This window comes from Penicillium citrinum (assembly GCF_028827155.1).
Source record: "Penicillium citrinum strain IBT 23319 chromosome Unknown utg000006l:1.0-3011923.0:1.0-3012962.0, whole genome shotgun sequence".
Lineage (NCBI taxonomy): Eukaryota > Fungi > Ascomycota > Eurotiomycetes > Eurotiales > Aspergillaceae > Penicillium > Penicillium citrinum.
Window position 1 is genome coordinate 1,498,302 of NW_026622691.1, and position 12,353 is coordinate 1,510,654.

At 46.9% G+C, this 12,353-nt stretch overlaps 3 protein-coding genes across 3 annotated transcripts; 2 read left to right on the plus strand and 1 right to left on the minus strand.

Moving 5' to 3' along the window:
• Window positions 1-1,234: 1,234 nt before the first annotated feature.
• Window positions 1,235-2,555, plus strand: N7469_007096 (FAD-dependent oxidoreductase; the record flags this gene model as incomplete). Its single annotated transcript, XM_056646014.1, has 2 exons — window positions 1,235-1,252; window positions 1,311-2,555. 2 exons carry the CDS (start codon window positions 1,235-1,237, stop codon window positions 2,553-2,555), a joined length of 1,263 nt encoding a protein of 420 aa, XP_056499455.1.
• Window positions 2,556-3,962: 1,407 nt separating this feature from the next.
• Window positions 3,963-5,603, minus strand: N7469_007097 (alpha-arrestin; the record flags this gene model as incomplete). The annotated part of the gene is made up of 1 exon (XM_056646015.1): window positions 3,963-5,603. The coding sequence occupies one exon, from the start codon at window positions 5,601-5,603 to the stop codon at window positions 3,963-3,965; it is 1,641 nt and encodes a 546-aa protein (XP_056499456.1).
• A 5,324-nt stretch (window positions 5,604-10,927) lies between these two features.
• N7469_007098 (PIG-L family deacetylase) lies at window positions 10,928-11,914 on the plus strand (the record flags this gene model as incomplete). The annotated part of the gene is made up of 2 exons (XM_056646016.1): window positions 10,928-11,168; window positions 11,244-11,914. 2 exons carry the CDS (start codon window positions 10,928-10,930, stop codon window positions 11,912-11,914), a joined length of 912 nt encoding a protein of 303 aa, XP_056499457.1.
• Between the last annotated feature and the right edge of the window lie 439 nt (window positions 11,915-12,353).

Sequence of the window (12,353 nt, forward strand, 5' to 3'; positions counted from 1 at the left end):
TGATTTGCATGACAGCTTTTCCCAAGGGACTGTCATTACTTTTTTGAGTGACCAATTCCACTAGTCCGATGCGATCCTCACGTACTATGCATTGAGGGTCCACTTTTCTCGATCGCCGTGCAAGGGCTGACGAACCTTTCTTTAGGGTAGATCTGGTTGACATGGAGATCCTCATTGCGATATTTTCTTTTTATTGTTCCCTTCGATTGTCGGTCGTCGTTCTTAGTATGGAGATTCTTCGTTACTACAATTTGACATTCTGTTGGTCGTTTGGCCACTTACCTTCGTTCAGAGTGTAGATAAACGACGACTTCATCTGTTAATTTTTTTGTGAGTACGATAGCTAGACATGCCAAAGACTACATATGGTCTTTCTTGCTCTCAATTGGCCATTTCGATCCAGGGTTTGTCATACCCTGGCAGCTGATTCGTGGTTATGCAAGCTATTTACTACATGGCGAGGCCCTGAAATAGCGAGCTCATCTTAGCTCTGAGTTCTACAGTGGCGCTGTATGAACTGAAATTATCCTTTTGTCGTTTTACCTTACCTCCCACCGACTGAGGCCGCTCTTCTCCAAGTGCTTGGAGTCGACATGGCCATCCTGTCCCACTGGCAAGAGAAGGTTTGAAGCGATAACTGAAAAATTACTCGACAGGCTGAAGAAGCCCGTTTCTCATTCAAATTTCTTCGTTGCGAATGCTGAAGACCTTTTGGAATCATTAGTTCGTCAGCATAGTCCCAATATACGGGACAATTTGTACCAGCTGTCAGCGGCTTTTCATTCTCACTGGCTACGATCAATTAAATATTATGCAAGAAAACACCGGAAGAAAAACTTAAATGTAACAGAACGAAATCCGATATTTGGTTGTATGCAAACCTGCGCCGAAAATGATGGAAGCGAAATAAGCCACTCCAACTGTCGCCTGAAGACCCATTTCCAAATGAGGTAATCGTGCGATTTCCTTTTCATTCAAATCCGCCAGACAATTAACGTTCATCACGGCCACCTATCATCATCTCTCAGTTCAAACGCTTCGGGCCAATCGTTGATATTAACTAAGAGCTATGTATAGCAGTATCATCAAGGTCGCCGGTCCGCGGTCCAGATTTCCTTATTAGGCTAGCCTCCGCGGACCTGTCCAGAACTGTGAAGAGTATAAAATCAACCCCATTCTCACCTTCCGAGATCTCACTTTTCCACCAAAGGATATTTCAGAGATAACTGAAAATATGTCTCAACACCGAAAAGTAACCATTTTAACATGCTGAACCCTCAATCGTCATTCTCCTATCTAACAAGCTTTAGGCAATTATCATCGGGGCCGGCCCAGCCGGTCTTGCAGCGGCGTTGCGTCTGCATCAGCAAACAGACATAAAATGCACGTTATACGAGCTGCGCTCCGAGCCCACAACACTAGGTGGCGCGGTTGGAATTCAGCCTAATGGCATGCGTCTTCTTTACCGTCTCGGTGTTTACGACAAGATACTTGCTCGAGGTTACAACGGCTCCAATATCACGCTCCATTCTCTACAAGGCAATACTATCGGTTCGCAAGATTTAGTTGGATGGGCGCGTGATCAGATCGGCTTTGGATACGTACGCATCAAGCGTACTGATCTCGTGGACGTCCTACTAGAAGCGATTAATGAAGCTGGGATCCCTATTCATTTCAATAAACGGGTTACACATATTGATGATGGAGCCGATGGTGTGTCTGTTACATTTAAAGATGGTTCAACAGATAATGCGGATATACTGCTTGGTTGTGATGGGATTCATTCATTTATTCGACGATATTGGGTCGATCCTGAACAGACTTCTGAATATTCTGGTCTCTCAGGAATTGGATCTGTTATCCCGGGTTCGAGTTTAAACCCCGAAACGACGGCACAGATCTCAGGACTTGAGGCCACTATGACGGAAGAAGGCATGTTCGCAGTGACTAGGTGCACACAGTCTACTGATGACTTGTACTGGTTCTTCACCAAAGAAGTTTCAATCCCCGGCTCTGGGGACCGGGATGGATGGGAGGTGCAAAGTAAAGAAGAGGTAAAAGGATTCAAGGATCCTCTTCTTAAAATCCTGGAGAACGCGCGAGGTCAATGGGGTGAAACTTTAAGAGAGATTGTCAGCAAGACTTCGGTAGTCAAATTCTACCCTATTCATCGCCTTCCCCCTGGAGGAACCTGGTCCAAGGGCCGGTGCATTCTCGTTGGTGACGCTGCACATGCAATGTCACCGCATGCGGGCCAGGGTGTTTCAATGGCTCTGGAAGATATATTCCTTCTTTCACGTCTACTGGAAGACCACTCCAGGAACTTGGACCAGGTTCGGGTGAGGTACGAAGAGATCCGTCGCCCAAGAGTGGATGAGATTTACAAAATGGCGACCCAGAATGGTAATTCTCGAAAGAGATCTGGACCCTGGGGTCTATGGCTCAAGGAATCTATAGCTGGAGTTGCCCTCAATCTTTCTTGGGCAATTGGGCTGGAACGACTCGGCTTCAAACAGAAGCATTTGGTTTACGATATTGATGAGGTGGAGCTCTAGATATTTTGGGCAAGAGCAATTTGCTTCTACTCTTCATTGCGTTGGCTATTTCTGTTCCTTGTAGCCTTTCTTTAAAATGAGCGAATGGAAGCTCTCATTATATGATTTTTTTTTTTCAAGTTCTACTAGTACCTACTAGGTAGTAATGTTCGCTTGTTTATCGTCTGGTGGAACTGGTTAATGTATAAGTCGAAATGAACTCAACTCACTATCTCGAGGAAAATTATCACCTCTCTCCAGCCATTAATCTAAACGATCGTCTCTCAAAGCCAAAACGTAACCGCAGTAAATTCAATCACAACTTAAAAAGGTATTGATCAGGACTGAGTATCTCATACTCTTTTCTTTCCCGTGCAGGCGAAAGAACCTAGCTTGGAATCAGCCCTTATATCCAAACCCCAACCAAAACTTCGAGTCAGATTTCAAGCTTATGTTCAGCTAGCACTTCCAAGTTTACATTTTACTTGGCAGACATCTTATGATCTGAGCTCGGGACACATCGCCGAAGCTCCGTTATACCAAAAGCACACCGTTAGGTAAATACAAAACAAATGAAGACCAAAGACAGACCGCTATTAAATTCTAGAACGCATGGACTCTCCCACTCTCCCCGGAAGTACTTACTAGTGACATGTGATTTATAGTCCCAATATGTCAAGTTGACCCGGGGAATCAGTCGGCGAGGACCGCAATCAGGCCATGGCGCGATCAGCTAGCTGCATAGGGCGCGACTAGCAGGATTCGCCTAGATATCTGGATAGTGGGTCTTGGAATTGGATCTTGGGGGCAGATTGAGGGGTACGATTATGGGGGGGCTGATCTTTTATTCAAGTTCAGGAACAGGACTAAATTACTGGATTGAGAATTTACGAATGAAGGTACTAGAGAGGACAAAGGGGACGTTTTTAAGGTCAATGCATTAGCTATTGCGAATAGAGAGTTTGATCATTATTTTTGAAGCGTAATAAACCCAATTAGATAAGAATGAAAGGTGTCTAATAACAGATAACGTGAGGGAAAATGCGAAATTGGTGAACATTGGAGAGAAGGGGAAGAAAGAGTATTATTATGGACAGAAGAGAAGTTTTGGGTATAATGCGAGAGGATAGAACGAAAGTCGCTCGTCCTAATTAGAATGGCATGCAGAAAAAGCAGTTATTTCTTTTTTGTTCGCCTGGAAAGGCAATTTCACATTGTTTCCATCGAGGAAAATCAACGCCGCTGGATCGAAAAAAAAACGATGTGAATGTGGGAAGTTCATGAGTCATTCCTCTTTTTGAAAGAGTATGATCGTAAATGGGTTGAATCAAGGAAATAAAGTGTATTTGGGGAATCTTCTTTGTCGTTGAGATCATGACGTCGTGTCGCAGAAAGAAGGAAATGAAGTAACGGCTAAATAGCGGATGCTTATTCGCGAGAGGAATCGACCGACGGAGCGCGAGACACAGCCCGAGATGCGGGTTCAGAGGGTGGAGGAGTTTGTTCGGTCATTAAATCGTCGGCAGTGAAGCCTCTGCGGCCACGGATAGATGGGATGGATTGGTTGGAAGAGTGAGTTGAGTCACTGTCCAGGCGCAAAGATTCCATGCGCTCTAAATCTTCGTATTCGGGGAGGGGCAATGGGGAGCCAGTGTAGTCTTCCATAACGCTACGAGTATCATCAGGCTTGGTGTAACCAGGTGGGCTGGCGGGAACATCCTCATAGACAGGAGGCATTTCCTCGTCCCAACTGATGCCAAGACCACTGCGCTCAGTGACATTTAGGTTGAATTGCATACGCAACACACGGGCTGCGCCAGTGGGAGTGATTAGGCGGGTGTTGCGGTTGGGACAGAACTCCTCGGCCACGATCAGCTCAATGACAAGGTTGTGCTTGACCTCGAGACCACCTGGAGCCTCCATATCACAAACAGGGTTGTTGGTGGGGTTGATGCTGGCATCGAATTGCATGGAGATTTCACCGCCGGCGGTGTCAAAATCCGTCTTCCAGCCGCTCTTTTCTTCATTGTGACCAATGATGCGGGTCTCTTGGTGAAGGACACCTTTCCCTTCACCACCAATCTTGTGAGAGTGCTTTTGGCAGGCTGTGGAGACGATCTTCTGATGCTCTTCAATGCGCCACATCATTTTGCGTAGACGCCAGCGGGTCTGAGTCTCGTCACCCTTGTCAACAACACCGCTCAATGTCATTTCGACGGGGAAGTTGCCAATGGGATGGACGACGGAGGGAAGGACAATGCGGCCAGTCAAGTTTGTGGGAGGGAAAATGCGGATGGAGGACTTGTCATTGCCTGGGAGGAGAGCACGGCGCAAGTTTAGAGGCATCTTGAGGGTGAACTCTTCACCGACGATGCTCTGAGCCTGTGCCAGCAGGTAGTACTCTACCTGTCCAAGGGCGCCATTGCACGTGGCTGGGAGATGTCCGGGGAAGAGATAGCTGAAGGGAAAGTCGTGTTGGCCACTCTTCAGATGAAGGGCCTCAGTGAGGAAGTTCCAGCGGGTGAGCTCGTCGGTCCGGGTCTGGCAGTTGGGGCAATGGCTAGAAACGGGCTTCTTGGTGGTGGTTTTCGACACCAGGCGGACATCGAAATGGTTCAAGATGACTTCACCAGCCAACTCGGTGACATTGACACGCAGACGACCTGAGAATAGGGCACCGGTTGAGTTGGAAGGGTTACCGTAGCAGACTAATGGAGGTGATTCGACCAGTACGTCGAGTTTGACTGGAGGAGCAGCCAGTTCTTCCCGGGTGATACGTTCCTTCGATCGTCCAGCGCGGGCTAGGCTCTTGCGCTTGTCTTTATCTTTGCTGTGATCCCGGTGAGGGTGGATCAAGTGGTCCATCGAGAAAGAAAGGCGACGTTCAGGAGAACGCGCACGATCTGGAGTGCCATGACCGGAGAAAGGCTTTTTGGGGCCGGTGGCGTGTGTAATGATTTCATTGACGGAGGTAGTTGAAGAGGCGTTGGAGTGAATTGGAGTCGAAGACACCGAAGAGTGTAAGGAGCCAGAGCCCCGAACAAAGTTGGGAATCAGTCGGCCCGGCATGGTAGATGACGGGAATAGAGGGGGGTGACAGTTAAATAATATAAAGTCTTTGATATTCTCAAGTTCAGTATGACTGATAGATGATGATGATGATGATGATGAGCCCAAGATAATGACTGGATTAGGAAGCGGTCCGATGCTGAAAGAGTTGTGAAGCAAAAGAAGCAACCGCCAACATAATCTAGAGAAAAAAGAAATAGTGTTTCAATGACGAAGAACCAAGAGTCACGACATGGCGGGACAGTCTGCTTTTGAATTCCGAAGAGGATCATGTGCGCTGAGTCTAAAATCCACCGAATCCGTGGAAAAGGTCAAGAAATTTCATCTAAATTTTCTAGTTCCCACTTGTTCGACCATGCGGTCGGTCAGGTACCGGCGTGTCATTCGCTGCTTTGAGGTCTGGCCACCTAAAAAATAGAAAAATTAACTAAAAAAGGACAAAAAAATTCAGTTTTTCTAACAATTTTATAAAAAAAGAGAAAAAAAAAAAGACAAAAAGAGGCGTTGTGGAGCAAAGAATATCGTCATCGAGTGGGCCAGTACCGTTCAATACGCCCTTGTTACGCGTATCGTAATATCTACACTCATCCATACTCACTGTGTACTATACATAGTATATGTTATAGGACTGTGTAGTGATCTATTCAGTACTATGTGTACTCATCACATCATTCGGATTACTGCTGTTCATCTCACGCCATCTAGCACCTCACCTTGTCTCACTTCATATCATCACCGACTTCCTCAATGTCAATACCCTTCGGCATCTCGGCTCGGTCCCGAACTAACTCCCCCCCGTTGTTACAGTAGTTACAACATCGAAGGATCTCGACTTTCTTCCCGGGGATCGTCTGATGACAAGACCTCTGGTGCAGTTGTCATTATTTGGTACCCCACATCCAAAGGGTGTGGGCATCATATTGCGATCAGAATAATCTATCCCTCATCTAGGCATTCCAAGGAGGGGCAGCTGATGCGATGCTATCCCCCGCCGGCCTTTGCTCTCTGGGTTGCACCCTATAACGACCGTGCGCCGCCATGACTCACAGTCGGCTAAGCGGTCCCGGTTGTTCGGGGTTGGGATCGTCTGAGAAATCGGCCCAGTGCATGTGCCCTTCGGTGCGGCGGGGTATGGCCAGTCGGTCTCCGTGAAAGGAACAAGGAGCATGAAGCAAAGAGGACAAGCCAAAAAAGCAAAGCGCTGGCAGCATCGCAACCCCGGATGATTAGCAAGCCATCTATCTCCACGGAGGGATGTCCGATCACCTGAGCCATACTTCCCCATTCACCCCGGGTTCGATGCCGATTCTTGATGATCTACTCCCATCCTTGATTTCCATTCAATGATGGAAGCCCATCGAAGTTACTCAGTCTATCCGGAGAAACTGGGTACTACCTTATACAACCGATGCGGTTGCGCGGCGGGCGAAGCCGAGACAAACATACTGAAAATAGGACGGGGAAGAGGCGTTTGTGAGGCGTTAGGGCGTGTGAAGGCGTACCGCTTTTTTAGTCGAACACGTAGGAATCGCTGGTCAGCCGGTCTATCACGTGGATTTGACAGCAATACTTTTGTACAGAGCAGACAACAAACACCATAATCCCCCAGCATGAAATGCAGTAAACAAAAGCAACTAACAACAGTGTGTACCAAATTGACAATTGATTCTAACCATTGATACAATTCTGATACAAACTTTTACAATACAATTCACGACTGTTTCTAGTGGCAGATCGTTTCGGTCCTCCCGCTTGTCCGGATTGGGAAAAGAAAACGCGTGCAAAAGCGAACACAAAAAGAACAGACCCTGACTGCCCCACCGCAGAAAATTTTCTATTTCTTTTTGCGGCTTCGTTCAGCCGATTGCCCTTTTCGAGGCTAGTCACTCCGATCTATCACCCCCGCATGGCGCAATTTGCGGGGCGCAGATTTCTCGCTTGCATGGGAGTTTTCACATGGTAGAAGGGACACGTTGAGAATATGGACGCGCATGGAAGGGAGGGAAGAAAAACAGAGTCAAAAGCAATACAAATGAGACTTTCAGAGATCTGAAAAGCTTTACGATCCGGATCACCATGTTCTAGCCCGCAGCTGTCAAGCAACCTTGGCCCAGCTCCATTGGGCGAATCATCAATTCGCCTGTCCACACTAATTACCTAACAGTATCCTCGATCATCCTTGACACCACATCTTGTCCGCGGCGCATGGACCAACATCTAACAGGTACCTTTCTGACTTGCAGCATCATTCAGCGTCCATGCTCCTACATATCCTTGCAAAAACAAGAGTTCTGATCCTGTAGAAAGTGAAAGGGAAGGGCGGGAAAGAGGAAAAGAAATGCTCCGGGGGTCGAACGTGGAAATGACGAGCATTATCCTCGGAAAGCATATTCGTCTATATCTACATTGTACATACTCCGTATACTACGGGGCAATATGTATATAGTATTCTCTAGGCACATCCTATGGTGACACGATGGCTGTGAATGTTGTATGTTCATGCGGTGTGCAGCTTGAGTCCAAGTTTCAATCACGCCATGATCTCCAACTACCAAGGTGTCACTAGTACGCGTACCCATATGAAGTATGGAGTACACAAAGCGAAATTCCATAGAAGATGCACATCCGTTACTACTCTACTCCATATGTACTCCGTACATAGGAAGAGCTTGAAATGCACCTTGAATATCGGCGTCACCCGCGTGGCCCCCCTCCTTGGCAAAACGCCTTTCAAGGCCAACTTGACGATCTTCATTCAAAGGTGGATTCCCCACCCACCGCGTCGAGTAGCCGGTTCAAGGAGGCCATCGGAGAGAAAATACAAAACAGTGCAGACCCAGCGAGATCGCATCCCATCCCATCATCTGAGCACGGCATCTCTCTGATGGTGTCGGGTAGTGTGAATCACCGCAAATCTCCATCGGAGGACACAACCAATCACAAGGCGTGGCATGCCGTGACGATCAAGATGGTCGGCGCCTTTCAGCGAGCTTCCTGTTTCGGGACGATCTCGGGCTTCATCCCCGAAGCCAGAATGGGATTTGAGAGCCTTGTTGGTTGTACGAATAATATTCTTTTTGCCCAAGGTCCTTTGTACGTACTTTAGCCATGGTCATCGCTTTCTCATTACGGAATATATGGCAAACGCAGTATATACTTACCAAGTACATGAAACTATTACTACACACCGACTCATTCAACACGCCATCTGTCTCATCGCTTTCACAATTGCCCTGTTATGTGTTCTTTTTCTTCTTATAAACTAACCTCACTAATGTCGTAACTTGCTCGATGGCCGATGGCACCATTTAGTTTTGCGACGGAAAACTCCCGCCCCGCCAAAGCGGGCAGAAATTTTCTGCCCTCTCCACTCTAAACAGATTCGACTCGGCCCGGCGCAACGTGATGCTTCTACTTTACATCAGTGGTTGACCGGGTTTTCCTTACATATATGATCGAGAGAATGATTGAGTGGATTTGTGCTTTTCTTTGACTGTTCTTTATTATTCTCTTTAGTTTTTCTTTTGCTCATTCCTACAGTCCACTGTGGGGGGACAACGGGTGTCCCCGAATGTAAACATTATTTCATAGAATATATTTAGTTCTAACAATGAGGGCTCATTGTTGTCTGAGCGGGCGGGTAGCCACCACCCACCCACTCACCAATACATTTACACAGTTCCAAAGGAATCCATACAGCGGGTCCCGCGATGCCATGTCCTTCTCTACCGCCGGAAAACCGTAGGGCTCTACGGCGTTGGAGTCGCAGACCGGGCCGATTTGGAGAGTACCCGGTCGTTGGTGGAGATCCGATGACTAGTCGCCAGGATATTTTTCTTCTTTTAAGGTTTCAAGTTTTTTGATATCCAGTTTTTCTCTTGCTTTTGTTACACTAGACGTAAAACGGGAAGATCTCTACTCTATACTACAGAGGCGGTGCGGGAATTGATGGAGTTCGAATGGAGTCAGTGAGTCTAGACCGGGATGTGAGAAATTTGCAGCTGAGATGGGTCATGTCGATACATTTGTTGTTTTAGAAAGCGCTATTAAGATTAAAACACGCAATGGATTAGTTAAGTCTACTTTCTCGGTGACAGTGATGATCACGAAGATATTGAAATGTTCAAATTACGAGTTAGTCAGTTACCGCTAATTAACTACAGCAAACTTCGAAGGTCAGGCCTTCAGGTATTCAAGCAGCCCGAGAGTGTTTTGACTACAATGAGCTCTGGATGATCACAGTACTTGGCTTTGAAAACAACCAGGAATTGAAATACAGCAAAGAGGAGGGCTGAAGCACTTGTACTCGGAACAACGACATGACAGAATAGCATGAGAGCATATATAGTGCCTCAGGGCTAGTTTGATGGGTAGTAGCATCATCATCTGGGATTTCTGGATGATCAAGCAATACATAGTACATACAGTACGTAGGCATCGAAGTACTAGTGCCAGTAAAAGAAGACAGTTCAATGTAAGAAACGAATGGCGAGAATTTCTAGGTCTCAGCTGAGAATTACAAGTCTATCCCAGTCTTTGGCTGACGGGAAATTCGTGACTCCTTACGGATATATGAATCATTTCTTGTAATCCAAGAATGAGTGGTTGATACAATCCTAGTCAACACGACTTTGATAGGACCGCCACTGAACCCTGATCATGCAGATCATGAAATCAGAAGCATGTCACTGAGCCCCGCTCGTTATCAGAAGCTTCTCAGCCACTACATTCAACCCCAGAATGATAACAGAGGCTCATGGTATCTTAACATGGCGATAACTAGTGTGCTACTTTAAATCAACAATCTTCCTTCTGCATGAACCCCTGACACGTGACCAGTTCCAGTTCCGACTCCGGGGGATCGCCAGCGTGATGTTCGCCGAAGCTCTCTCCCCCTTTTCTGGATCAGCTTCCTGCCACCGTGTTCTTTTGTTTCTCGATGTATTGATATGTCGCTTTGCTTCAGCCACAAGCCATGGACTCGCTGTCGTATCTTCCACTTACCCCTAACTGATCTAACCGGTATCTCCGCATCTGAAGCTCTCCACCCCGCCGTCAAGCTTTCTTCAAACCGAGCCCACCGAGGGAGAGCTATGTTCGCCGTGCATTCCCCACTATTGAACACTCGACCTACAATTCTTGATAACGACTCCCTATAGTCAGCCCTTTCAAGATTTCGAATTGCCATCGCCGGACTGAACATCATTGTGGTAGCCAGTTTCAACCCAACCGTGCGAATATAGATTCGATCGACAACGAATCTATTTCGAAATACTCCCATACCAAGCCGATTCCTCAACTACTCAGACATACCGCACATCAAAATGAGCTCTTCATTCAATTGGTCCGCACTTGCAGTGGCCATTGGCGCCGTCTTCCTTTTCTGGACGCTCTCATCCACAACCTCCTCACCATTCATGCGGTCCTTCCCACGTCTACAAAACAAGCGAATCTGCCTACTGATCGCACACCCCGATGACGAAGCCATGTTCTTTGCGCCAACAGTCTTGGCCCTCACCCGACCAGAGCTAGGAAACCACCTGAAGATCCTGTGCCTCAGCACTGGTAAGCACTACACCTACGAGTCGATCGATGATTACATTCGAAAAAAAAAGTAAAGCTAACACATCACCCCAATAGGCGATGCGGATGGTCTCGGCAATATCCGCAAAGAAGAACTTAAGAAATCAGCCCTTTCGCTCGGGGTCCGTGATGAAGCGGATGTTTTTGTCGTCGATGACCCGACTCGATTTCAAGATAGCATGTCGAAGGTTTGGGCCGAAACCGACGTATCTTCCCTCCTTGCCTCGGCATTCGCGCCCGAGCTCGCAGCAACTCTTAATGGTACGGCGAAAAAGGATTCTAAAAAGGCACCTACTGCGACAATTGATGTCCTCCTCACCTTCGATCGAGACGGTGTTAGCAATCATCCGAATCACCGCTCACTTTATCATGGCGCGAAGAATTTCATTCAGATTTTGATGAAGGGTAAAGAAGGATTTACCTCTCCTGTTACACTTTACACGCTTACTTCGCTTTCGATTCTGCGTAAATATGCTGGTGTGCTCGATGCTCCAGTGACAATGCTCCAGGGTGCGTGGAGTAATTTGATTTCGGCATTTGGGTCTAAGAGAACTGGTTCGGAGACGGGACCGAAGCGTCTTCTTTTTGTCAGTTCGATCCAGGAGTGGATGACTGCGCAGTCGGCTATGGTACATGGGCATAAGAGCCAGATGGTTTGGTTCCGTTGGGGGTGGATTACCATTGGTCGATATATGACTGTCAATGATTTGAAACGCGAGAAGGTTTAATCTGGACTTGATCCTTATATTTGGATCCTATTCTTGTGTGATTATTATATCTTGATGCGAAGATCCTGGCCTCAGGTCACCTCTGTGTTTTTTAGATTGATCTATGTACACAATGTCGATTGGATGGAAACCCTTTAAATAACACAAAATTAATAATGAATAGCATCTTCAAATTCGATCCAGTCTTCGAATTGTGAATTATTTACCAATGCCAAGTTGTCTGGCCAGCGTAGCTGTCTCTCGGCGTCTGGGGCTTTCTGGAGCCTTGCTGACTTTGTCGACCTTTGCCAGTGCATTACATACCTAAGCATAGGTATTCTTCCAAGGAATGTACAGATTGAAGGTGATGATATATGTTGGGATTAGGTAGTAGGAAATGAGTAGATCTTGATGTTACACTTGATTCATATGCTGAACAGATCTAATCTTGATAGTAGGA